This window comes from Spermophilus citellus (assembly GCF_964194105.1).
Source record: "Spermophilus citellus genome assembly, chromosome: 4".
Classification (NCBI taxonomy): domain Eukaryota; kingdom Metazoa; phylum Chordata; class Mammalia; order Rodentia; family Sciuridae; genus Spermophilus; species Spermophilus citellus.
This window is the reverse complement of record NC_138185.1, coordinates 68175161-68202320: the sequence shown is the minus strand read 5'-3', so window position 1 is coordinate 68202320 and position 27160 is coordinate 68175161. Positions and strand designations below refer to the sequence as shown.

General features: G+C 41.5%; 1 protein-coding gene and 1 pseudogene across 4 annotated transcripts; one reads left to right on the top strand and one right to left on the bottom strand.

Moving 5' to 3' along the window:
• Positions 1-3070: 3070 nt before the first annotated feature.
• On the bottom strand, positions 3071-27072 carry VPS33B (VPS33B late endosome and lysosome associated). 3 transcript variants are annotated; one of them, XM_081290868.1, is made up of 23 exons: positions 26639-27072; positions 21181-21261; positions 20732-20793; positions 19614-19663; positions 19349-19416; positions 13179-13224; positions 11394-11488; positions 10997-11101; positions 10404-10500; positions 9865-9942; positions 9605-9678; positions 8950-8979; positions 8683-8773; positions 8380-8454; positions 8076-8140; positions 7898-7952; positions 6584-6630; positions 5884-6016; positions 5218-5291; positions 4498-4599; positions 3959-4034; positions 3736-3852; positions 3071-3433 (listed from the first exon to the last, which is right to left on the bottom strand). In XM_081290868.1, exons 1-23 carry the CDS (start codon positions 26732-26734, stop codon positions 3354-3356), a joined length of 1797 nt encoding a protein of 598 aa, XP_081146994.1. In that variant the 5' UTR covers positions 26735-27072; the 3' UTR covers positions 3071-3353. The 3 variants fall into 3 exon arrangements, with proteins under 3 accessions (XP_081146994.1, XP_081146993.1, XP_081146995.1); XM_081290867.1 differs by having other exon boundaries at positions 8950-9036; positions 26639-27071; XM_081290869.1 differs by lacking the exons at positions 21181-21261; positions 26639-27072 and having other exon boundaries at positions 8950-9036; positions 13163-13224; positions 20732-20750.
• On the top strand, positions 22190-24462 carry LOC308647329 (non-histone chromosomal protein HMG-17-like; annotated as a pseudogene). The gene is made up of 2 exons: positions 22190-22196; positions 24124-24462. The product of its transcript is annotated as a non-histone chromosomal protein HMG-17-like (transcript).
• Positions 27073-27160: the final 88 nt, after the last annotated feature.

Sequence of the window (27160 nt, the reverse complement as noted above, 5' to 3'; positions counted from 1 at the left end):
AAGGCTTGAAATTGACGAAGTGTTTTCGTATCATCGTTTTCTCACTGAACTATATCCCTAAATGCACATATCAGATTTTTTTTTCCTGTGGCATGTAGATATCTCATTATTTAACAAATAATATTAGGATGACTATCCTCATACATAAACCTTTGCATCTTGCATTATTTTTTTTAAAGAGAGAGAGAGAGAGGAGAGAGAGAGAGAATTTTTAATATTTATTTTTTAGTTCTCGGCGGACACAACATCTTTGTTGGTATGTGGTGCTGAGGATCGAACCCGGGCCGCACGCATGCCAGGCGAGCTGCGCTACTGCTTGAGCCACATCCCCAGCCCCCTGCATCTTGCATTATTATGACTGATTCATGGAAATGTGATGCCTCCTTTTCGAAGAGGTGTATTTATTAATTTGTCCTCCCCAACAAGGAAACGCACCCGAAGTACCCACCTCCTATTACCCTCAGCAGTGCCAAACACTACACTTTTAAACCTCTCTGCTCATTTTACAGGCAAAAAAAAAAAAAAAAAGGCATTTCCTGTTTGATTCACTTATTATATTATAATTGAAATGACACATCTTAATGAATAATCATTTCTGTAATTGTCACCCTTTGCCTTTTCCCTGAAGGATGCTTTGCTTCACCTCCAAAACCAGATTTTTTCCCCCTTTCTTTCAGAAAAATTTCTCATTGTTACTTATAACATTTTTTAACTTGGTGACAGTATACCAAAATTCACACCACTAAATAATAGGGACAATACTCGAAATTTACTGGCACTTTTGGTTAATTAACTTGGAAGTTTTTCAAAATGCTTCAAAATTTGTATCTTCAGATGCATTCCAAGGATTAGCATTGTAACTTATCCAGAGATAAGGCAATTTTGCTCTGATGTTCTTAATAATATAGCTTTGAAGCTCCACAAGTCTTACAGCCTTTGCAAAGTCTATTCAGAGAATATATTCAGCACGTAAACTGTGTGTATACCGTGATTCTGACCCTATTACAGGGCCATGTTGTTTTTCTACCAAATGTTACTATTCTGTAGCACAAATACAATGCACTGTCACTGTTTATTTACTTGGCTATAGAATCCTTCTGAAACCACATATTCCTTCTGTGAACTAACATCTCTGTCAACAGTGTCTCTGATCTTATCCACGAACCTGACATAAGACTGTCAAAAGATTTTTTTTTTTCTCATGGTACTAGTGATTGAACCCAGGGGTGCTCTACCACTGAGCTACAACCCAGCCCTTTTTATTTTTTATTTCAAGACAGGATCTTGCTAAATTGTCCAGACTAGCCTTGAACTTGTGCCTCAGCTTCCATGTCACTGGGATTACAGGCCTGTGCCACCATGCCGGCCAGTATCGAAAATGCTAGCTAGCGGGCTGGGGATGTGGCTCAAGCGGTAGCGCGCTCGCCTGGCATGCGTGCAGCCCGGGTTCGATCCTCAGCACCACATACCAACAAAGACGTTGTGTCCGCCGAGAACTAAAAAAATATATATATATTAAAAATTCTCTCTCTCTCCTCTCTCACTCTCTCTAAAACCAAAACAAAACAAAAAAATGCTAGCTAGCTAGTTGATGCATGTCTTCTCCTTAGAGTGTGCTCTGATACAGCATTATTGTTCTTCTAGTAAAGAATTCAATTACACGTTTTGACTTTCTTTTGATAAGTGGAAGCACTGTGAAAGGGGAACAGATGGGAAGCAGAGCAACTGGGAGAGACAGTCTTGCAAAAACCCAAGCAAGAGACAACAATAAAGACCTCTGTTGTGGAAATGGTAAGGAGGGGATGAACTAGAGACATTTTGAAATAAGAATCAATAGGACAAGGGGACAGACTAAATGTGAGGGATAGAAGGGAAAAATCAGTAATATCAAGGATAGTTTCTTTTACAAAAAATGAACAAAATTTGAGTAGATGATGTCAATTAAAAATGGGAAGAAGAGCAGATTTAGGGCTTTATTTATTTATTTTTTATTTTTTGAGAATTTTAATATTTATTTTTTGGCGGACACAACATCTTTGTTTGTATGTGGTGCTGAGGATCGAACCCGGGCCGCACGCATGCCAGGTGAGCGCGCTACCGCTTGAGCCACATCCCCAGCCCTGATTTAGGGCTTTAAAGAGTGGACAAGAGGTTCCATTTGTAACTTTTAGACATTTAGAGTTTGTGAAATGACCAGGTAGGAAATACTAGTGTGAGTGAAGCTTAGCAAAAGCCTGAGATCTGGAAATAGATCGCCACAATAAAGGAGAGAGAGAGATGTCAATAAATGGGACAGGCATACAGAAGTAATCAAAGGAGATAGATGGACAACAAAAATTGCAGAACAAAAATGAGTGTCATGAGAGCTGAATTAAGAGAATTTCAAGGAGAAAGAGGTAGTTTCCAATGAGATCAAGTTAGAAAAGGCCTGAAAAGAGATCACTAGGGGCTGGGGTTGTGGCTCAGCAGTAGCACACTCACCTAGTGCGTGCAAGGCCTTGGGTTTGATCCTCAGCACCACATAAAAATGAATAAATTAAATAAAGGTATTGTGTCCAACTACACCTAGAAAATAAATATTTTTTTTAAAAAGAGATCACTAATATATGTGGTTATAGTTTATAATTTTCAAAAGGTAAAGAGAGAAAGGCCAATTGCATCAGCAGTGAGAAGGGCACTGGCGACATTTACAGGAGTACTATTTACTGTTGCCAGAAATAGCTTTTATAATGGGTAACAATCTTTCATTTTACAATAAGAAACAGAAAGCTTAAAGTGTCTTTTTAAGTTAAAATAATAATAAATTTGTTTTCTTGAAAATGTAATGAATCACAAAATTTTAGAATTAGAAAGATTTTAGAATTTTTGCTGACCACCTAATCCATCTTCCTTATTTTACAGTTGAGGAAACTCTGGTACAGAACAGGTAATTTTTTTTTTTTCCAAGAAAAATGCAATAGGACTAGAGCTATCACAGAGTTCTGTCCACAAAACATATGAAACCCCAAGGACAGCTCTTCTTGTGCTTTCACTAATATACACAGAAGTGAATATACAGAACTACAGGATGTTATGTATGAGAGCAGTGGCTTTATTTACAATGATATTCAAACAGGATTTAGCAAAGGTTACCTCTTCTCCCTTGTATCTTACCAGCATGTACTCTACTTCATAAGCAAAAAAGAGGAATATCCCAGGCACAGGATATGAACATTGTTGTCAAATATGTTCTGTAGGTCCCAAATAAATTCCAAATTCCCCAGCTCTCAGCAGGGCCAATGGGAATACTTTGTTAGCAGCTGGGTACCAAACACCTACATCCAAGGAAGACTTCAATGTTGGCCTCAAAAGCTTCAGGCTTTCACCTCACTCATGGCCTCCATAAGGCGAGCACTATTTGTGATGGCTGTTGTCAGAAAAATGAACCTGTACCCTAAGGAATCAAAAGCAGCAGAAGTGACAAGAGATCTCAGGTTCCCAGCAGGAACCACATTGACCCATCCAGTTCCACAATCCCCAATGAATCAGTGTACCAGTTTATAAACACAAAGACATCAATACCAAGCTGGTGGATACCACAACTTGCAAACCTATCGAGATTGGGCTCATGGTTATAGCAGCCTGCAGCAAGGTTATAACAAGTGGTACCATGGCCAGGAGAAAAGGCTTCCTGTGCAAGGCACTTTTTTCCCTCAGGACCCATGCTAGCCTGTTCTCAACTTTCTGTTCTTTTACCTTTCTCTTTGCCCAAGAACCGAAGGGCTGAGATCTCAGAGAATGTGCAGCCACCCAGGAATACCACCAAGATAAGGCGCAGGGATTCACTGGAAGTCTTGTCTTCCTTGGTCATGTCTGTGAGGATCAGACCAGACTTAGCTCTTCACTGACATGCTAGTACTGCATGATGTGTGAGCCCACCTCTTACTGACACCCTGCCCCACCTGGCAATGCCACACACCTGTGAATGCAAACTCACTGCAATTGAGTAGCCGTACCACCTCATCAAGACCCTGCCAGCTTCGCCGCTCTAACACCTGGGAAGGTATAAGAACTGGTTTCAAGGGCTGGGATTGTGGCTCAGCGGTAGAGCTCACCTAACATGCATGAGGTACTGGGTTCTATCCTCACCACCACATAAAGTAAAAAATAAAGACATTGTGTCCACCTATAACTAAAAACAAATAAAAAGATAAATATTAAAAAAATGGTTTGGGGCTGGGGCTGTGACTCAGTGGTAGAGCGCTCACCTCGCACATGCGAGACCCTGGATTCGATCCTCAGCACCACATACAAAAATAAACAAGTGAAATAAAGGAGTTGTGTCCAACTACAACTAAAAAATAAATATTTAAAAAAAAAAAACCAAAAAACTGGTTTCAAGTCCACAAATAAATAGTACCACTGTCATGTGTCTTGCTAGTTACTTCAGTAATAAAAGCTGGGATGGGCGAGGGATAAGAGAAAGCAGAGAGTGAAATATGAGTGGCTTGTTCCCACCTGCTCAATTATTCGGCAGCTCAGGGGCACATAAGCACCACTGAAGACATAAGCCATGTCTCGGGGCACTTTCAAATCATATTCTCCATCCACGCGTGGAATCTAGAAGGCAATGATACTGATTAGGCAAGTGGAAGCCCAGTTCTCTAGTCCTTTAAAGGATCAGATAAAAGTAACAAATCCCAAACAATAATTCCTGTTTCAACTAAAGGGAGAACCAGCAGCAGGCCCCCCAAAAGGAATCCATAACCAAGATGACACTTATGTTCAGTATCCACTAACTCTCTGCAATGAATTTCTGAAGGGAAGGGTTCTCCTCTCCAGTCCTTCTCTTCAACCCCTTCATAGGAAGCATAGGAACCTATACTTTCCACTATCCTATAGCACTGACAGATGCTTGGTTTTTTTGTTTGTTTGTTTGTTTGTTTTAGTTCTTGGCGGACACAACATCTTTGTTGGTATGTGGTGCTGAGGATCGAACCCGGGTCTCGCGCATGCCAGGCAAGCGCGCTACCGCTTGAGCCACATCCCCAGCCCAGATGCTTGTTAAATACTTATTAAGTGAATCTTGTCTCCTGTCTCATTAAATTAAGCTCATGCTTAATACTAAAAGATCTTCATAAAAATGAAACACCAAAAAGGTTTTTATGGACTATACTCCACAAAGGAATTAAATCATAACCCGCCCCATAACCAGCCATGCAGTCCTGTTTCACATACCAAATTCAGCTTTTTGCTGATGGCCCGAAAATTGCTCCTCTTAGCCAGAGAACTGAAGGCATCAGTAATCTTTCCTGGGGAAAAAAAAAAAATCTGTGCTAGGGTCCATATAAGGTCTATAGATTCATGACACTGCTGTAGGTGACACCATTCAGGATACATCTGAAGACTTCCCTTGAAGCCATTCATCTACAGTTCCCTGGAACTGATCATGACACTCAGCACACCTCTTCCCATCCACTGTTTTCTCCTCCTACAGGGTACCAGCCACCTATAAATGCAGACTATAGGGTGACCCTAGTTTATCAGATAAGTTGTCTGGGCTTTGGATTTAAACCAACCTGACTGACCTTGAACAAGTCAATAAAATCTCTTTAAGTCTCAGTTTCCTCATCAGTAAAAATGGGGGAAAGGAAATGTACCTCACAGAATCTTTGTGAGGATTAAATGGAAAATTATACATAGGAGGTTACCACATGCTAAGTGTTCAATGCATCGAAACTGCTCTTACTAGCAGAAGTAGCAGTAGTAATGACAATAGCAATAAAGAATCACATCTTCCTTCCCCCCTCCTTGTTCCCTCCCAGGTGCTCTGCCTGTTGAGAGAAGAGGGAACATCAGCAAGGGTGGGGTAGGGGATAGGGGTCATCTGTGCTCCCTACTCACCTGCAGCCTTGTCAGTCACCAGCTTGCTTACTTTACTCTCCACTGCTGTGAGAGTGTCCCCTGGGGCCTGCTCTGTTAGGAGCCCAGCTCGCCGCAGATTAGAGAAGGTGAGCAGATGCTCAGGGCCATAGCTCTGAAGAAAATTCAAATCAGTTATTTACTGAATCTGTCCCTGCTAGTAATAGAGAAATGAGGGGAGGACTCCACGGCCACATCCTGAAGTCTGTCCTGAAAGAACTCACATTTTGTTGTGTATAGGATTTTCACACCAGAAATAACTCAACACCAAAAGAGGAGGAATAGGAAGTAGCATGGAACTATGGAGGTAAAAATGGTTGAAAAGGCTTTACACATGAAAAAGATCAGGAAAGCAAGGTGAATCAATGCTTCACAAGGTGCTAAAGTGAGGGACATTTCCAGGAGACAGAATTCCTCACTGGGTTCAAATGCTGAATTGTTTATAAATTCTCTTTGCACTGGCTGCCCACCAAAGATGGGTGTGGGTATGCTGAAAAGGTACTCTCCCTAATACCTTTAAGAGGGAGGCTAGAATGCAAATGGATAGGAATAAGGAAGGGGCCATATTTTCCTTGTGCCTCCTTCAAAAATGCCTGACAACTGCCTTATACCAGCTTCCCTTAAGAATACATTCTCCAAACATTAAAAAAAAAAAAAATAGAATACATTCTCCAGGTCTTACTTGCAGATACTGTGTTTTCAGAGATCGGTAATCCTTGGGGATCAAACCTAAGGGAGAGGAAAATAAGAATAGGTCAGCCGAGGTACTCTGGAGATGTGGAGCCACACCAACAAACCAATACTTTAATCGGAAAAACGATGCAGTAAATCATGTTAACCTTACACAGGATATAACTGTAAAATTTCTGCTAAATTTAAGCTTACTTATTGAAACATTAAGTCTGGGTTCTAGGCATTCTAGGAAGAGCTCTGAACCACAACGGTGCTGAGGAAACACTGGAACTAATGTTAATGGTAGCTGGTGGTGAGAGAATGTGGCAGAAAGGAGATGAGACTTTTTTCACACATTTCTTCACAGCTAAGAGCCAGTTCTCCTTGAACTGCTTTATAGCTAGCTACTAAGAAACAGACAGTATATAAAAATGAGTTCCAAAAATATGGTCTCAAATGCTTTTCTAAATAGACATAAGAAATGGACTTCCAACTACAACAAAGGAAATTTAGAATAAGCAAGAAAAACCTTAAAAAATATTGATCAACTGGAACACTTCAACAGTAAAAACAGCTGTCATGAAAAGTTGCATAATCTGGGTTTTTGGAAATGTTCATGAAATTAGTTGGCTGTCCCCTTTTTCTAGAACATATTTTTATCATAGAAACTTTATTAAAGACAGATGGTCAGATAGAATGATGAGAGAGGCCACTTGGCTCTGCGCCTCTGCAATTCTAAGATCTGAAGGGCATTGTTCTGTGATGGTCCTGGTTAGGGCTGGACAATAAATTGCCCTTAACCTGGTGATAATTCAACCAAAACAAAAACTTTTGGGGGGGCACTGGGGATTCAACCCAGGGGGACTTGACCACCGAGTTACAGGCCTAGCCCTATTTATTTATTTATTTATTTCCAGGGGTGTTGGGGATTGAACTCAGGGGTACTCAACCACTGAGCCATATCCCCAGCCCTATTTTGTATTTTATTTAGAAACAGGGTCTTGCTGAGTTACTTATCACCTCACTTGTGCTGAGGCTGGCTTTGAACTTGCAATCCTCCTGCCTCAGCCTCCCAAGCCACTAGGATTACTGGAGTGCACCATGACGTCCGGGTTTTTAAATTTATTTTTAACTTTGAGACAGGGCATTCCTAAGTTGCCCAGGCTAGCCTTGAACTGGTGATCCTCCTGCCTCAAGCCTTCCACGTAACTGGGATTACAGGTATACACCACCTAGCCTAGCCTTTGTCTTTCAAAATTATTTCTTCTCTTCCTGAAGCATATTTCTAAGCCTTGTCTTCTCATCTTTGATCTTTTGGGCTCACCATTCTCAGTGATGGACAAAAGGCACATGAGACGAAGGCTTTCTATAGGTGACACCTGCACAAGAAAAAAAGAGCTGGTAAGAACTGAAGTTTCTTAATGCATACTAATAGTTCCTTCTGCTTAAGCAACCCCACCTCTAAACACCATTCCCAGCCTCCCCAGCTCTTTGCTGCTCACCTGCCGGTCAATGTGTTCTTCAATGTAGTTGGTGCTCTCCCGAATGTTGAACCCCTCTAGCAATGCTATGAGTAATAAGAGGAAAGCCTATTACTGGGGATCAGCTCACCTGTTGCCATCAATGCTAACAGGCATCTGTCTCCTCATCTCTTTCTCCATCCTTGGGGTGGGTTAAGGGACCCCCAGGACTTCTAGCAGGAATCAGCATTCCACACAGCCAGCATCAGCTGGAAGGAGCCAGAAATCATCTTTCACAGGGAGCTGGGGCACAAAAAGTAGCATAAAAACAGGCTGTTGTAGTTACCATGCTCAGTCTTGATTAGCTCCTGGAAATCCTGCTTAGTTTTCTTCTTCATGATAGATTCACAGGCCCCAATATCTGCAGAGGACAAAAAGGGAGCTGACATATTCCTGGTTCTAGATGGAAGTGCCTTTATTATACAAAATGATAAAAACCTCTGCAGGCAAAGTACTTCTTCCCATTGTATACCAATGAGACCACTATTTGCCACACAGGGATCTCCTCCTGGGTAGCAATGGCCCCTCCACAGCATTACCCTGGGGAATATCGAGTCATTTCCCCTAGCACCTCCATGCTGGTACCTACGGAGGCTCAGCAGGCGATGCTCCTGTTTCAGTCCTTTGAGCTCCTGAGACACAAAGTTCTTCATCTGCTTAATGTCCATGCCTCTCCGGCGCTGTGGGAACATCCCCATAAAGTCAATACCTCTGATTTCAGGAGAAACCACCACCCTCCCTCAGTTGCTACCCATCCAGAAGAAATGGGGTTCTGTCAGAAGAAAGAGAGCCAGAGGACAGCAGCCTTAGGAGACACTAAGGAAACAAAACAGAGAAGCAGGGCTTAGAGCCTCACATCATACTGGGCCTGCAAGTTCCGGGCCTTCTGGCTCAAGAAGCCAAAGACATTGGAGAAGTGCTCATTACGAATCTCATTAAATACCTGTGAGGGGAACAAAACGAATAATTTACTTTGTCAGAACATAGTATCTTCCTACTTTTTGAATTTCAGTTCAGGGCTAGCGCTGTAGCTCAGTGGAAGAGCGCTTACCTAGTTCTCATGAGGCACTGGGTTCGATCCTCAGCACCACATGAAAATAAATAAATAAAATAAAGGCATTCTGTCCATTAAAAAAAAAAAAAAATGGCAGTTCAGGGTTGGGGTTGTGGCTCAGTGGTTAAGTGCTCGCCTAGCATACTTGAGGCATTGGTTCGATCCTCAGCACCACATAAAAATAAAATAAAGATATTGTGTCCACCTAAAACTAAAAAATAAATACTTAAAAAAAAAAAGAAAGAACGAAAATGATAGTTCAGGAAGAACGCTCAGAATTACTGAGCTGGAATCAGTAAGTGGATGCCAAGTACCTACCCTGTGCTCTGAGTATGCTTCTTAGCTAATGGGAAACCCTCTCTCCTGTGACCTTAGCCACCTAAGGCTCAGAGGTAGTCCTGAGCCTTGTGTAAGCAGTGGCCCTAAGTAAATCCACTATTAGTACCCACACCCTCACCTTGTCCTCAGCATTGAGTAGCACCTTCAGGCTTTTGTCAGAGGATGTGACTTCTGGGCCAAAGTCCACACTTCCTTTGAGAACAGAAGGAAGGGCTATTAGGATCCCCTCTGAGGCCTTCTCTTACCCTTTCCTGAACTGCTGATAAAGATACCCCAGCAATGCACACAGAATGAAGGTCTCTCCCATAATCCCTACCCCACTATGGGAGGCACCACAGGTTGATGACCACTTCCACTGTGACTATGGATGGCACTTACCACATTTGATGCGGAAGGTGTCGTCTACCAGGCCCTCGTAAACCACTTGGGAGCAAAGTGCCGTCACAAAGTCCATGTCTGAAACCAAGATCCTGACCATGTAGGCCCCTCTGATCCAGCTCAATATTAGCTCAAGTACCATAGGGCCCAAGTGGAATTCCCATTCAACATAGGAATTCACAGTCCTAACTCTAGATCCTAACTCTGTCACCACAGTTTCCATATATTACTGTGTCTTTTTTTTTTTTTTTAGAATTTTTTTTTTTTTTCAGAGTGGAAAGTAGAAGTTTATTAAAAGACAGCAGAAAAGACTTCTCCCGGAGGAAGAAGGGGACCCAAGAGGTGGAATCCCGAGAATTTTTAATATTTATTTTTTAGTTTTCAGCAGACACAACATCTTTGTTTGTATGTGGTGCTGAGGATCGAACCCGGGCTACACGCATGCCTGGCAAGCGCGCTACCACTTGAGCCACATCCCCAGCCCCTATTACTGTGTCTTAAAGGGGCCAAAGATACAAGAAGTGCTGAGCATAATTTACCTCTGTCCAGGAGAAAGATATGACCAATTTCTGGCCTTCGGCCTTTGGTTTCACTATCCTCCTCCTCCTCCAGTTTCCTCCATAGTTCATATGACATCTGTGAGAAACCAAGACATTCTCAATTTTGTGTTTAAATCCCTACCTACAAAAAAATCTCTACCACTGAGCTACAGCACTATCCCTGAACTGCAATTTTTTTGATTAAGTTTGTAGCCCCAAACCTATAAAAGCCAACCTCTTCTATGTGATACTTCATCTTGCACCCAAGAAAGGAGCTAATAATGAACAATGTGAACCTATTCTACTCTCAGCTGTTCCTATCCTTCCCTGCCCCTCCCCATACCAATGAAGAACAAATGTCAACCTGCCCTTGAGATTCAAAAAAAGATTTAGGAATACAACACTCAGGCCCTGCCTTTTGCCTTTCGGTTAGCCACACAAATTCTCCTCTCTGGGAAACTATTCTGGAACATAAAAACAAGGTAAGAATATACCTCATATCACACATGCCTATGGATAATCCTTTTTGGGTACAGGATAGAGAACAAGGGGAAAAAGGGACTATAGGGAAAAAGTACTACTAGGGCTCTTACCCTGGCACATCTGCCAACTCCATAGCAGTTTGGAAAAGATCCATAGAGAGTGCTGAGAAGGTGCAACGCCTGAGCCACAGTGTTGGTCCAACGCTGATCTCCTTCCTACAGGGTTCGTATGGACCACAAATCAACCTAACAGGCCCATCTTTAAAACTGCTAATCCTAGAAGTCCCCAAGCAGTATGGCAGGGTCTGGATAATGCTTGGAAGAGTTCATTTTGTTTACCCCAAAGGAAGTCCCATCCAGATCAACCTATAGATAGCCATGAATCACCAAATCACTATCACTTTGATAAATAATGAGTTAGACAAAGATTAAATCAGCATTTCTAGCTCACTGGACCCAATATTTGTCCCAATTCCTTGGTGCCAAGAATCAAGGGCCTGGCATTTACCAGGAAATAGTCCCTGAAAAATTCTGGCAGTTCCATGCTCAGCAGATCCACATCGAGAGGCAGCAAAGAGAAGGCCCATTCATCGCAGCTTACATCTATGAGGACAGAGGACATCAGCCTTTCTGCAAAAGGTACTTAGCTCCATGTTAAAATGATGATTTATCATAGTCATGCAACAAATATTTGAGTGCCTGCCACATGCCAAGACTACATGTAGCACTAGAGAATCACGGAATAAAAAATAGTTCCTCCCTTTTAAAGAGCCCACAGACTGGTAATGAGAGGAGACATGTACACTGTAGCCTACAATACAGTACTGTAAGTGGTGGACTTTTATTAGAGAGCTGACCACAAGTGCTAAGAAAACACTGATTCACTGATTCACTATTCAGCAAGTTATTTACTGAAATCCACACATATATAGGAAAATGCTAAGCACCAAACAGAGCAGAAGCAAAATGGACCCACTCCCAGTCTTCTAGAGCTTATGATGTGGTTTACGATGTGGTTGAGGAGAAATGCAGCAAACAAACTATGACACAAGCTACTTAATTACACATTTTTGTGCTCCAGAGATATAAAATCCCAAGCCTTGAGTTAGGGGTAGCTCAGTAGTACAGTGCATATCAGTATACAAGAAGCTCTGGGTTTAATTTCCAGCACAAAACAACAAGCCTTGACCATAAATATTTCAGGGATCTAAATACAGCTAAGGGTAAATAAAAGACTTGCCTACAAAATAAAAGTGACAATCAGACCCAGGCACAGAGGTGCATGTTATAACCCCAGTAATTGGAGAGGCGAAGGCAGAAGGATTTCAAGTTGAGAGCAGCCTTGAGAACTTAATGAGGTCCTTAGCAAACTAGCAAGACCCAGTCTCAAAATTAAAAATTAAAAGAGCTGGGAATGTAGCTCAGTGATAAAAGTGCCCCTGGGTTCAATCCTGATTTTAAAAAAAAAAAAGTGAAAATCAAGCTTAGAATTTTGTAAACCTTTTTTTTGGTACTGGGGATTGAACCCAGGGGTGTTTAACCATGAAGCTACATCCCAAGCCCTTTTTGCATTTCTTTCTTTCTTTTCTTTTTTTTTTTTTTTTTTTTTTTTTTTGAGGCAGGCTCTCACTAAATTGCTGAGGCTGGCCTCGAATTGGCAATATTCAAACTTAGAATTTGAGTAAGATTAGTGTAGGCACTACTCAGGAGGCTAAGGTAGGAAGATTGCAAGTTCAAGGCCAGCCTGGGCAACTCAGTGAAACCCTGTCTCAAACAAACAAACAAACAAATAAATAAATTTGTGTGGGCAAAAATTTGAAGGGTGGAGAAGAGACTAGGCAACAAGAAAAGCATTTATAAAGTCCCCATGGCTGGAAAGAAGACAGGGAAAAAGAGCAGCACATGATGCAGCTGAAGGGACAGGAAGAGGTTTACTATAAGAGCAGAGGAGACACTGTTGAGGAATCTTGCTTTCAATGAACACTGCAGGATTTTCAGCAGGGAGGCATGTGGTCAGGTCTAGGCTGCATAAAGAATGAAATGAAGACTACACAGAGGTGGAGGTCTTGGAAGATGAGAATACAGCAACTGGTCATTTCCAACTCTAAGCATTGGCATGCCTCTAGTGTTCTTGGTTGGGGTCCTATTCCCACTCCCATCCTCGGAGCCTCTCTTCCCACTGAACCAACAGGAATAACACCAGTAGAAGAAGCAGCTGGGAGAGGGATGACAATCTGATTTCTTTCTTCTACATGTTCTCTCTCCCCTTCCACTCACATTCATCTCCTCTCACCTCCATAGATTCCCTCTTCCTCAAGCACCATCTCACATGCATAAAACTGAAAGAAAAAAGGACATTAATGAGTAAAAATTTTCTTCTGTTCCTTCCATTTCTTTTTTTTTTTTTTAATTTTAATATTTATCTATTTTTTTTAGTTTTCGATGGACACAACATCTTTGTTTGAATGTGGTGCTGAGGATTGAACCCGGGCCGCATGCATGCCAGGCGAGCGCGCTACCACTTGAGCCACATCCCCAGCCCTGTTCCTTCCATTTCTCTGGAGTTCCTCTATAAACACTGCTACAGTTTGGGGAGAGACTGATTATACCCCCAAGAGTTCATAGGTATGTAGGTAGGTAGATTTGTGTGTGTGTGTGTGTGTGTGTGTGTGTGAGAGAGAGAGAGAGAGAGAGAGAGAGAGAGAGAGAGATACTGAGGATTAAACTCTGAGCCATGTGTATGCCAGGCAAGCACTCTACTGCTGAGCTATACTCCCAGACCTCTGGATTGATATTTAATCCCCACTGTACGGTATTAAGAGTATGGAAACTTAATCCAACTATGGTGTTTAGAATTGGATCTTTGGGATGCAGCAAGAATTAGATAAAATCATCAGAGTGGAGCTCTCATGATTGATTTCTGGTGGCTTTATAAAAAGAGAGAGAGACACTTATAATCCCAGTGACTCTGGAGGCTGAGGCAGATTGCAAGTTCAAAGAAAGCCTCAGCACCTTAGCAAGACCCTACGCAATTTGGCAAGACCAGGTCTCAAAATAAAAAGGCTGGGATGTAGCTCAGTGGTTAGCCCCTGTCTTTTAACATGTGATGCCTTATACTGTCTCAGGATTCTATCAGGAAGAAAGCCATCACTAGAAGAAGCCTATCAGTCTCAGACCTCCAGAACCCTAAGCCCAAATACATCTCTGTCTTTATAAGTTCCGCAGCCTCAGGTATTTCACTATAATAACAGAAAATAGACTAAGACAGTCATTAATGAGGTAAAAAAATTACTGAACCCAGTAAAAAGACAAAAGAATTCAGATACTTCTCTAGAATGGACCACTGGAATCATCCAGCCAACACTTCATTTCTTTCTTTCGCATCCATTTTACTTACATATTAAGCAATTTGGGGTTTGTTTCTTGTTGTTTTACCTCCCTGAGAGACTAGAAATGTTTTACAAAGAAGAAGGTATTTCAGTTGTATTTGAGGGGTGAGCTGTACAGACAGAGCTGGGAATATTGGCATAAAATTGCTCTAAAAATCATGTGATGCCTGGCATAGTGGTGCACACCTATAATTCCAGCTCAGGAATCTGGCGTTCTAATGAAATCTGGCTCCTGGCTTTCTCAGGAGGCTGAGGCAGGAGGATCACAAATCCCAGGTCAGCCTTGCCAACTCAGCGAGAACCTATCTCAAAATAAAAATTCAAAAAGCTCAGTGATAGAGCACTTGCCTCTTGTGTACAAGGCAAACCCCAGTACTACCAAAAAACAAAAACAAACAAAACAAACAAACAAAAACATTTTGGCAGGAGCACCACTAACAGCACCACTAACAGCAGGACAGCTAACACTTCAAGGAAGATAGGGTGTCAAATGCCGGAGGATGAGCATCAAAGAGACACCACTGCTGGATACAGTGGCACACACCTGTAACCCCAATCACTTGGGAGGCTGAGACAGGAGGATCACAACTTAGCTTTGCTGTCTCAAAATTAAAAAAAAAAAAAAAAGAAAGAAAAATGTTGGGGATGTAGCTCAGTGGTAAAGCTTTCCTGGATTTAAACCCTAGTACGAGAGAGAGAGAGAGAGAGAGAGAGAGAGAGAGAGAGAGAACGAACGAACTGCATTTGACCACTAAGACAAGTGGGTAAAGATGGAGGTGAAGAAGCAGAAGCCTGACAGCAGATCATTCTGCACAGAAGTCTAGCCATGAAAAAAAGGCAATCCCAGGCTTGGCAGAAGAGGCAGAGTGGGGTAGGTGTTTAGAAAGGGTTGACAGGGAAGACAGAAGAGAATCTAGCTGATGAAGTAAGATAATGGAAAAGGCAGGCATGGATGTGGCCAGCACTTAGCTGAAACAGCTCAGCTGATCTCAGAAAGGGCCAGCGTCTCTTCTTCCTTTGAGACAAGTGGGTAAAGGGTAAAAACTTGGAGATAAAAGAGAAGAATACAGAGGGTATCCACATCAGACGATGATGACACTAATAATAGCTGATTGAGATTAAGCACTTAACATGTACTAGGTCTTGTTCTTTGTATTTTACAAGGACCTTCTGTCTTCAACCTCATGATAGCTCCATGAGGTAAAGATTCATGCTATGTGCTCCTTATTTCACTGTTACACAAAAGAACCTTATTCATCTCTAACTCATTTCTGCCAGTAAGCTAAATCCAGTCTTGCTTTTAACTTTTAGCGCTAACTACTGAAATTCAGAGCCCAATCTGAAATTTGCCTATCCTAGTCACTAACAAAGGCAGACTCAAAAAGAGACAGAGATGCCCCATTTCCTAACAACTACTGAGGAAGAGATATAAAACTTTTTTTTTTTTTTTTTTATTGTACCAAGGATTGAACTCAGGGACACTTAACCACTGAACCACATCCTCAGGCCTTTTTTTGTATTTTATTTAGAGACAGGGTCTCACTGAGTTGCTTAAGGCCTAAGTTGCTTAGGCTAGCTTTGAACTCACAATCCTCCTGCCTCAGCCTCCCCAGCCACTGGGATTACAGGCATGTGCCACCGAGTCTGGCCTAAAAGTTTTGATAGGGTGTTAAATGAAGAATATTCACAAAAATACCAATTTTGTTTTTCTGTGTAATTTGGAGACTTTTTTTTTTTAATTGGTGATAATACTAGGGATTGAACCCAAGGGTGCTCTATCAATGACACTCCCAGTACTTTTTATTTTATTTTTGAGACAGGATTTCACTAAGTGTGTGAAGCCACCCATAAAATGCATGAGGATTTCCAGCATTGAAGCCACTGAGGGAGTAGATTTGGTAATTGGGAACTTATAGTGGCAATCCCACCATTAAGACCACCCCATTACATGTGAACTCCCCCTCAGCTCTGCCAGGAGGTCCCATACAGCACCAGAGATGGACATGACCCATTAGGAACTGAGCAAAACCTTTCTGCCCCTCCTTTATCCTGTTTTTGGCAAAGAACTTTCTTTCTTTATTTTTTTCTTTTAATTTTTTTTTTTTAGTTGCAGATGGACACAATACCTTTATTTAATTTATTTATTTTTATGTATTGCTGAGGATCGAACCCAGTGACTCACACATGCAAGGCATGCACTCTACCACTGAGCTAAAACCCCAGCCCTGGCGAAGAACTTTCTATCCAATCTCTTTGATCTGTTCAGATATAAATAAACCGGGCAATGGGCTGTTTTTTGTCAGAAGCTATACCCGTCTTGTCATGGCCCATCACTGCCCCCATTCTGAACCTATATTTCTGTGTCCTGTGGTTATTTCATAGTACTACCTTTCTAGCTTTTATTTCTCAGCCAGCCCATCCCTCATAGAGGAACCCTTTCCCTCACCTGCACAGGACATAGGCAAGAACTAAGTGCCAAGTCTAGCCTCAAATCTCCAATCCTCCTATCTCAGCCTTTTGAATTATAGGTATATGCTTCATGCCTGCTTGAAGACTTATTTGAAACTATTACTAACTTGTTCTATTCCATGTTAATACAAATAAAAGTATAATTTGGAGAAAAAAAAGTGGAGGGAGTTTTATAAGACCCCAAACACTAAAAATTATTGACCATGGCTCCTTTAATAACATTCAAAATTAACCTGTGATTCTTTTTTTTTTTTTGAGAGAGAGAGAGAGAGAGAGAGAGAAAATGAATCTTTTTTTTTTTTTTTTGTAGATGGACACAACACAATGCCTTTATTTTTATGTGGTGCTGAGAACCAAACCTGAGTCGCACCCGTACTAGGCGAGCGCTCTACCGCTGAGCCACAATCCCAGCCCAAACTTATAATTCTTATAGGTTGTCGTCTTATTTAATAATTTCCTGCCCTGATAATAGTGTTACTATATACACTTGATAGGCAGACTAATTATTTGTCAGACTGCTCGATCCATTTTCAAAGAACCTTCAAGGAACATCTGTGGCTCTTTCTTCTTATTCCTCTTATGTGATGAGAAAACCATACAGAAATATAATTCCACAGGATTTTTCATTTATTTTCTGAAAATCATCTCACTTAAATTAAAAGAAGTACTAGTCAGGTGTGCACTATCATATAGTAATTCCACAAAGTCAGAAGGCTGAGGTGGGAGGATTCCAAGTTCGAGGCCAGCCTCAGCAATTTAGCAAGGTCCTAAACAACTTAGCAAGATCCTGTCTCAAAATAAAAAATAAAAAGAGCTGAGGATGTGGCTCAGTGGTAAAGTGCCCCTTGGTTAATGGGCGTGGGAGATGGGGTAACATTATCAATTCCATTTGAAAGATAAAGAAACTGAACACAAAGGAGTTAAGTACCTTATCCAAGATCATGCAGGTAACAAATGCTAAAAATAAAGATTCACACCCAGATAGCCTGGCTTCACAATCTTCAGTCTTAGCTACAGCTTCAATTTTCTCTAGAACTCTTAGAAAAACTAAGAAGAAATAAAACCCTGTCCTTTCAACTTGTTTCAACCTGCTCTAAGTGTGGCATGCACTACTTGGTAGAGCTTCTTAGGCCTATAGCTGACAATGTAAAGGCCTGGAATATCATTCCTGCCAAACACTGAGATTGGGGACACATCTACAAGGCACCTAGCTGATGTGCAGTGGGATGGGAATTCAACGGAATCAAGAAATAGAAATATTATGATGGACCTTTAAACACTACAATTATTGAAGGAAACCAGTTTGGCTATAGTAACTCACCATGTGAGCATGGGGCAAGGTTCTCTCAGTTGCTCAAAGTTAGGGTAAAATAAGATGGTATTTTAGGGTCCTTCCCTATGTAAGAGAAGGCTTTCTCCCTCCAGTGTACAATTGTTTCTTTCTTGTTATCACTGTTGCTGTTGTTTTATTTTGAGACAGAATCTCACTATATTGCTCAAGCTGACTTCAAACTCCTGGGCTCAAGTGATTTCCTTGCATCAGCTAATAGCTGGGACTACCAGCATGCACCAGTGCACCTGGTTAATATGTACAATTATTATAAAAATTTTTTTAAAAAGAAAAGGGAACCTGAGTGCAGTGGAACATGCCTGTAATCCCAGCAATTTAGGAGACAGGAGGATAGAAAGTTCATGGCAAGCCTCAGCAATTAACAAGACTGGGGTATAGCTCAGAGTCAACTGCTGCTGCATTCAGTCCTCAGTATCAAAAAAAAGGTGAGCTGGACATGGTGGTGTATACCTATACAACTGTAATACCATCTACTCAGAAGGCCAAGACAGGATGATCACAAGAAACTGGGCAAAGCCCTGTCTCAAAATAAAAATATAAAAATATAAAGGGATGGATTAGCTCAGTGCCTGCCTAGCATGTGAGGCCCTGGGTTCAATCCACAGCACTGCCAAAAAAATGGTGGTGTGGTTCTAGTAACCAAGGCCACATACCTTGGGTTGGATCAACATATGGGAGTGGGGGGATTGGTGATTTATTATAGTTATCATTAAAGGGATATAAGAAGAAGGTCACAATATTTTGAACCATAATAGAGAGAAGCCATAACATTAGAAACATTATGATACAGGATTCTGTTAGCAGAGATATATAGCAGGTTCTATTTCAAAAATGTAAAGATTTGGGCTGGGGATTTGGCTCACGCGGTAGCGTGCTCGCCTGGCATGTGTGTGGCCCGGGTTCGATCCTCAGCACCACATACCACATACAAACAAAGATGTTGTGTCCACCTAAAAAAAAAAAACTAAAAAATAAATATTAAAATTCTCTCTCTTTAAAAAAAAATGTAAAGATTTTCATTTAAAGAAATCTATATAATAGAGGCCACCTCTCACAACTCCACAATATTCTATTTGGGACAGTTTGATGATAGACCCTCTGCCTAACAATCATGGATACATTCAGGACAGTGGCAGTTAATTGGTTCAATCACACATAATTTGATTTGGGGGAGACAGCAGCACTAGCCCCTTACTCACCCAGTTGTCACCTTGTTTGATATCACATCCCACTCTTACTAGGATCCACACTCACCTTCTGAGGGCTGAAGATCACTTTGTATTTTCGAGTTCGGCCAGCCAATTTGTCAGCATTGACAAGATCTACAAAGAAAAAGAATCCAGCCCAGAAAGCCATGGGCCATGTATTAGACCAAAAACAAGGAAGGAGATATTCTCTACAAGTGCCGGGGCCAACTCATAAGAGTCTCTTCCTATTAAAGGGTCCTCACTGACGGGCCCTTCAATCTTGCCCACTCTTTCCTACGTCTTGGTTACACATAGTACCATGGCACACTCACTGGCAATATAGCGCATATTCTTGATGCGAGGTCTGACCAAGAAGCACAATCTATAAGAGAAAAGATGAAAAAAAAATGGTGAAGATAAATCATGAAGTTGGTGACAGCGATTTAGAAGAATCTGAGTAAGCTGGACACAATGATGCAAATCTATAACTTCAGCTACTCGGAAGGCTGAGGCAGGAGGATCGCAAGTTCCAGGTCAAATCTGAGAAATTTACCAGGATGTCTCAAAATAAAAAATTTTTAAAAAGAGCATTGGATGTTGCTCAGTGGCTAAGTGCCCCTGGATTTGTTATCCAGTACTAAAAAAGAAAGAAAAAAAAAAAAAGAAAGAAAGAAAGAAAAAAAATTTCAGGCAAACAAATGGAGTGGTTAAAAAGATGAAGGCACATGCAGAGAGCATGGTGTGTGTGGAAGCATGTGTCAACAGAAGCTTAAAGGGGACACATGAGAAAAAAGGCTGGACAGACAGCATGTAAGTCCACACTAATGACAGCCTTAGAATCTGTGATGTACAATTTGGACTATAATGTAAATAATGGGAAGCCTGGAAGGTTCTTGAAAGAGCACAGTAAAAATTATTTTGGGGAAGTGCTGAGATTGAGGCTCAGTGGTAGAGTGCTTGCCTAGCATGCATAAGGCACTGGGTTTGATCCCCAGCACCACATAAAATAAATAAATAAAGGTGTTGTGTCCATCTACAACTAAAAAACTTTTTTAAAAATTATTTTTGGGAGAGGAATCAGTCTAGTTATAAAATAGTGATATGTATTAGAGAGGGAAAAGAACAAGAGTGGGAAAAACTGCACAAAGGAAGACTCATTAAGAGGCTAAACAATAATCTAAGCATGAAATTATAAAAATTCAGGAAAGTGAATCATATCATAGATACCATGGTGCCAGACCAAGGGCAAAGACAGTCAAAGGCAAATGTGCTAACAATATCCTCAATCCTTTTTTTATTTTGAGACAGGGTCTCATTAAGTTGCTAAGACTGGTCTCCAGCTTGTGATACTCCTGCCTCAGCCTCCAGAGTCATTGGGATTATAGGCATGTACCACTGTGTATGGTGGGATCTCCTAACTTGGAAGTGAGACACATTTGCAGACACTCACTGTTCGTTGGAGCTGAGAGCTGGCTTGTTCTCCACCTTGTACAGCTTGTCTACTTCATGTTGCTACAGGAAGAATCCAACAAGACAATGAACGTAAAAGTGCTTGAAAAGCACAAAGCATGATAGAAAGACAGGGGACTTATTAAGGGCTTCCTATTTATGTTAATTCTTGGAATCAAAATACTCCCCTGACAACTGTCCCCCTAAACCTTCCTCAAACTGTCAATAGAAAAAACAAAAATAGAACATATAAAACAACACAACCAAAATATCAATTCTTGTGTCAGCCTAATTCAACTACCCCAAATCAGCTTACCCTATCTTCACCCTGTAAGAGCAGGGTGAATTTGTATTGTTCATCGAAATTTGTATTGTTCATCGAAAGAAAAACTGCTTAAAGAGGAAAGACAGCAAAGAGGGGAAAGAGCCTCCTTGGAAAAGGGACAGTACCTTCAGTATGGACACATTGGCAATTCGATCCAAAGGGCTCATAAGATCTGCCTCAATGAACAAATCCTTTTTTCCAGGAAGCTGAAGGAAACACAGTATGTCAGGTTACTCATAGGTCACACAAGCCCCTTCTGTTGAGAATTCATCCAGCCACCCATTTAACAGAAACACAGATGGTCTCTGAGTTGGAAGGGCAGTAGGTATCATCTAGCTAAACATCTCATTTGTTATTTATATCCAGGTAATATTTTTCTGTATATTCAACTATTCTGAAAAGATATTCCATTTTCTTTCTCAGATCAACTCCTTGTCACTCAACCATCTTGCTGTCTACTGGTTTTGATCTGCATCATTGCCTCCTCCACTCTGTCTCCCAACAAGGTTGGTGTCCTGCTGACCAAAGCCAAATACAACAAAACTCCACCCTGCTTTCTGCAATCCCCTCAACTAATTACTAACTACCTTTTCAAGTAGAATTTTTCTTCTAATTACAAAAATAACACATGTTCAACACAGAACTTAGAAAATGAGGACAGTGTTTGCCCTGTCACCTTCTCACTCACCCACCCACAATTTCTGTCATCTGACTCCTGTACTCCTGATGAAGAGGAAGGAGAAGTCTCGGTCAGTGACAGGGAGGAGGAAGTCACTGGAAGTTTCCTCTCAACTAGGTCTTGACAAATGGTTTGGAAGTTGTCCTAAGAGGGCAATCCAGCCAGGTGCAATGGTGCACACCTATAATCCCAGCAACTTGGGAGCCTGAGGCAGAAGGATTGCAAGTTCAAGGCCTGCCTCAGCAACTTAGTGAGACCTTGTCTCAAAATGAAGAATTAAAAATGCTGGGGATGTGGCTCAGTGGTAAAGCACCCCTGGGTCCTATCCCCAGTACCAAAAAACAAAAAGTAAACAAACAACAAAAACAAAAAGGCAATCCAGCAAAGGCCAGGAACAGAGAATAAACTGAATGTTAAGGGAAGAACAAAACAATTCAATTGGGCTGATAAGGTACATGGAAGGTATAAGTTCTCAATCAGGGATGATTCTGCCCCACCAAAGAGACATTTGACAATGTCCAGAGACAGTTTTGGTTGCCTGCCTTCAAGTAGAGGGTGTTATTGGCATCATACAGGTAAGAACAGAGGTGCTGCTAAGCATTCTACAATGAATAGGACAAGTCCTACAACACAGAACTATCCAGCCCAGAATGTCAACAGAACCAAGCTTCAGAAATCATTATGTAGGATAATGGTAAGGAATAATACTGAAACAGTTGCCTAGAATGGAACATAAAGGGCTTCAATAGCAGGTTATGACACAATCCTTTATGGATCAGTGATAACAGGAAACTTTTGCACTGAAGCATCCCAATTGGTTAGAAATTTTAATCATAAGAATCTAGTAACTGGGCTGGGGATGTGGCTCAAGCGGTAGCCCGCTTGCCTGGCATGCGTGCGGCCCGGGGTTCGATCCTCAGCACCACATACAAACAAAGATGTTGTGTCAGCCGAAACCCAAAAAATAATAAATATTAAAAATTCTCTCTCTCTTTAAAAAAAAAAAAAGAATCTAGTAACTATGGATAAAATGGATTGAGATGTGAGAAAAACAGGTGAGTCCTTTTAGGAAGTTAATGCCAGACTAAGCAGCCAAGCATGTGACAACGAATGAAGACCTGCTTTAAGCTGGTAGTGCCATGAATAAAAATACGTTAAGAGCTACATGGAATATGTAATTTAGGTTTTTAATATACCTGAAAGAAATTAGCATTATTAACACTGCTTATATCTGGTGATGGGATTATAAGTTTTTTTAAATATTTTTCTTTATCTTCCACATTTTCTATAATATGCAAACTATTTTATGATCATTATTTTTAAAAAATATGTAGTTGGATTTGGTGGCACATGTCTGTAATCCCAGCTACTTGGGAGGATTAGGCAGAAGGATTGCAACATTGAGGCTAGTTGGACAATTTGGCAAGATCCTATGTCACGATAAAATAAGAAGTGCTGGAATTATAGCTCAATGGTAGAGTGCTTGTCTAGCAAGTGAAAAGCCCTGCACTACAAGGTTATGTGCAAGGAAATAGCCATAGGATTCAGCAATCAATTCACTTAAGTGTTAGTGGGAAGGATAGTCAAAGATGATTATGATCCAGCCAAACAGCAGTGCCCATTAACAAGAAGTGAATCAGAAGTTAGTTTGAGGAGGGCATTAGCTCATGGAGATCCACTCTGGCCATGTTGAGTCACTATGTGGACTCCCCCCACTTACAAGTCTCTATCCTTGGTCTCTGTTCTCTCATGTAGATCTCACCTGAACTAATGGCTTTAATTAGCACCTCTTTTCAATTCCTCAGACATTTGTTGAATCTTTTACTCAACAATGAGTGAGGGCAAATCACTGTGCTAGCACTATGGGGCATACAAAAGCAAAATAAAATTCAGTCCCAGATGTCTTGAGGTTTTCTCCTGTCTCCCAGCCCTCATGATGGAAATGCAGCTCTACATTTCTATCTGCCAAATGTTACATACTAAACTCCATAACTTCACCCCATCCAAATCTAAAAGAATCAGCTTTGACCACCAAACTCGTTCTTCTTTCTATGTGTTTTTAAATTTCCATTCAATGTTCATAAAATGAATATTCATTAAGCACATGCTATATGCTTGACTCTAAGCTAGGTCCTTGAGGACCTTCCAATCCAGTGGCAAACAAGATATTAAACAAATAACTAGGGCTGGGGGATATAGCTCAATTGGTAGAGTGCTTGCCTCACATGCACAAGGCCCTGGATTCAATCCCCAGCTCCACCAAAAAAAAAATAAATAAACAAACCAAAAAAACACAGAGCAGTGTGAAGAAGAGGCAAGAACAACCCCTGAACTAATCAAAGCCTCACACCGCTGCACCATTGCATCCAGCGCCTTCGTCCCTTTGCAGCTGCCACCGTGCCCAAGAGAAAGGCTGAAGGGGATGCTAAAGGAGATAAAGTCACAGAAGATCTGCAAGGTTGTCTGCGAAACCTACTTCTCCAAAGCCAGAGCCCAATCATATAAAGGCCTCTGCAAAGAAGGGAGAGAAGGTACCCAAAGGGAAAAAGGGAAAAGCTGACACCACCAAGGATGGGAATAATGCAGAAAATGGAGACGCCAAAACAGACAAGGCACAGAAAGCTGAAGCTGACTATGCCAAGTGAAGTGTGTTCATTTTTGATAACTGTGTACTGTACAGTTTGAAATACTATTTTTTATCAAATTTTATAAAAATGCAGATTTTTAAATTTTTAAAAAAAAATACTTTTTAGAAGTAGTTGGACACAATACCTTTATTTTGTTTATTTATTTTCATGTGGAACTGAGAATCGAACCCAGGACCTTGCAAATGCTAGACGAGCGCTCTACCGCTGAGCGCTCTACCGCTCTACTGCTGAGACACAATCCCAGCCCTACTTTTTTTTTTTTGTTAAAGCTATGTTGTTAGCACACAGAACACTTCATTATTGTTTTTTTTTAAGAGAGAGTGAAAGAGAGAGAGAAAGAGAATTTTTAATATTTATTTATTTTTTTTAGTTTTTCGGCAGACACAACATCTTTGTTTGTACGTGGTGCTGAGGATCGAACCCGGGCTGCACGCACGCCGGGCGAGCGCGCTACCACTTGAGCCACATCCCCAGCCCCTCATTATTGTTTTGGAGGGAAGGAGCAAACATCACTAGCAGAATGTCTCCAAAGCTGGATTGCTGTGGGGGAAAACACCTTTCCCTGCTAGTTTTGAGAGTCCCAAGAGGAGGGACTCCCTGATGTTGGCACACTTAGTCACCTTGGCACAAATGCCTCATGGTATGGAAAAACTTAAATTCATCTTTATGTCCTTCTCTCCCTTTCTGCCACCTGCATAGACTTAACTCCCCTAAACTCAGATCTGTTGGACCTGATTCCCAACACTTGGTTTTACCAGTGTATCGGGCAATCGGGTCTTTCCAGTGACATCATTGAGAACAGTGTCCCTCAGAAGAGCAGCAGTTCCTTTTCTACATTGTGGATCTTCAAATCAATAATTTTTACCATTTTCATTTTATTTCCTGAAATTCAGGGCTGGCTCATGAAAAGTTGTTAAGCAACATGCTAAATGTGGAATGTCAACCCTCACTCTAAACTTTCTCTATTAGCGCATCGTATGAAGATTTCATTGGGTTTTATAGTGGTTTTCTGATTTTGGTAGTCCAACCAAGAAGGGAATTTTAAAGCTGTTATATACTGTTAACTATTGTCTGCCCATATCTTGCTTGAAGTACTATGATTGTTTATGAAAAATATCTTTAAAAAAGCTGGATACAGTTTGGGAAAAAAACCCAAATAACTATATAATTAAACAAGTAATTTGTTACAGTTATAGTAGCAGCATTATTTCCCTAATAATCCAGGTTAAAAATCTCAGTCAACTTTACTTCTCCATCATTATTTACAACTAATCATCAGTAACTCTTTCAGTCTTCTTTCACCATGACTTACAAATCCATCATTTCTCCCTCATTCCATTGCCTCCAACTTCATGTGGGTCTTTATTACTTCATGTGGGTCAATCTGATCTATGGTCACTTAACTGGCATTCTGTTGCCCATTTACCCCATCCCACACATTGCTATTAGAATCATTATCAAGTATTGTTCATGCCACAAATAGGATGGGGAAGGGTTCAGTCTACCATCTGATATCTCCATTTTCTTGACATGCTTTGCCCTTCCCTGGTTCCTCAGCATTGCTCCTACCAGTCCATCTGCCTGGAGAATAATCTTCAGTCTCTAAAGAAAATATGTTTAGGGGGCTGGGGATGTGGCTCAAGTGGTAGCGCGCTGGCCTGGCATGCATGCGGCCTGGGTTTGATCCTCAGCACCATATACCAACAAAGATGTTGTGTCCGCCGAGAACTAAAAAATAAATATTAAAAATTCTCTCTCTCTCTCTCTCTCTCTCTCTTTTTCTCTCTCTCTCTCTCTCTCTCTCCCCTCTCTCACTCTCTCTTAAAAAAAAAAAGAAAATATGTTTATTTTTTACACCCTAGCTCCGCAAAACTCCTAGATCATCCAACCTAGATGAGTGCTTATTCTGAACTTCAAGCAGTCTATCATCGGTTTACCACCTGATACCCTGCGTGTAGTACTTTGTGTTTTATCTGTCTCCTCGTGCTTAAGATCTTTTAATGACAAAGATGTCTTTCCATCCCAATGATGCCTGGACAAGCATTATCTCCCTTAACTGTTAAAAAAAAAATCCATTAATTCTTTGGTCAGATCTCAAGCAGCTCATTCTACCCTGGGTTTTCTTTGCTGTCTGCTTCATTTTGGACCTGACGCAGAAGCTTCAAGGACAACAACAAGATCGAACGGACTCAGAAACAAAGAAGTACGCGTCATGTGAGTGCTAAACCATGGATGCTGAGGGTGACGGGCACTGACCTGCTCCAGCAGATAGATGAGTTGGTCTCGAGCCAGCCTCTTGAGCATGGAAAAGTCAGGAAGCTCAGGGGCGTCCGGCCGAAGTGGAAAAGCCATGGCAGCGGACACCTGTGCCCCGGTGTAGAAGGAGGCGGGCGCCTTCCGTTCTGAGAAGGCCGGCAGCCACCCAGGGTGAGCACAGGAGGCTATCCTGCTCGCCTGGGACTGTAGTACCAGAGCAGAACCCCCGGAGGGGCCCTCGCCCCTCGGCCACACTAGAAAAATAAATAGCCGCCTCCCAGCCAGACGGCCGCAGGCTTGGAGGGCGACTCGCCTCAGACCTGCAGTCACTGTGTAGCGATCCGTTCCTTCCCAACCTACTCCGTTTGTCAGCAGGATTGCGCTCTACACCAGCACAAACTCCACCGGCGCCAAAGAAACGTAACTCCGCCCTGAAAAAGAAGCTACTTCCTAGACCTCCCGGAAGTCCTGTTTGCTCGCCTAACGCTTAGCATACCGGGAAGGAACAAGTGGATACCGTAA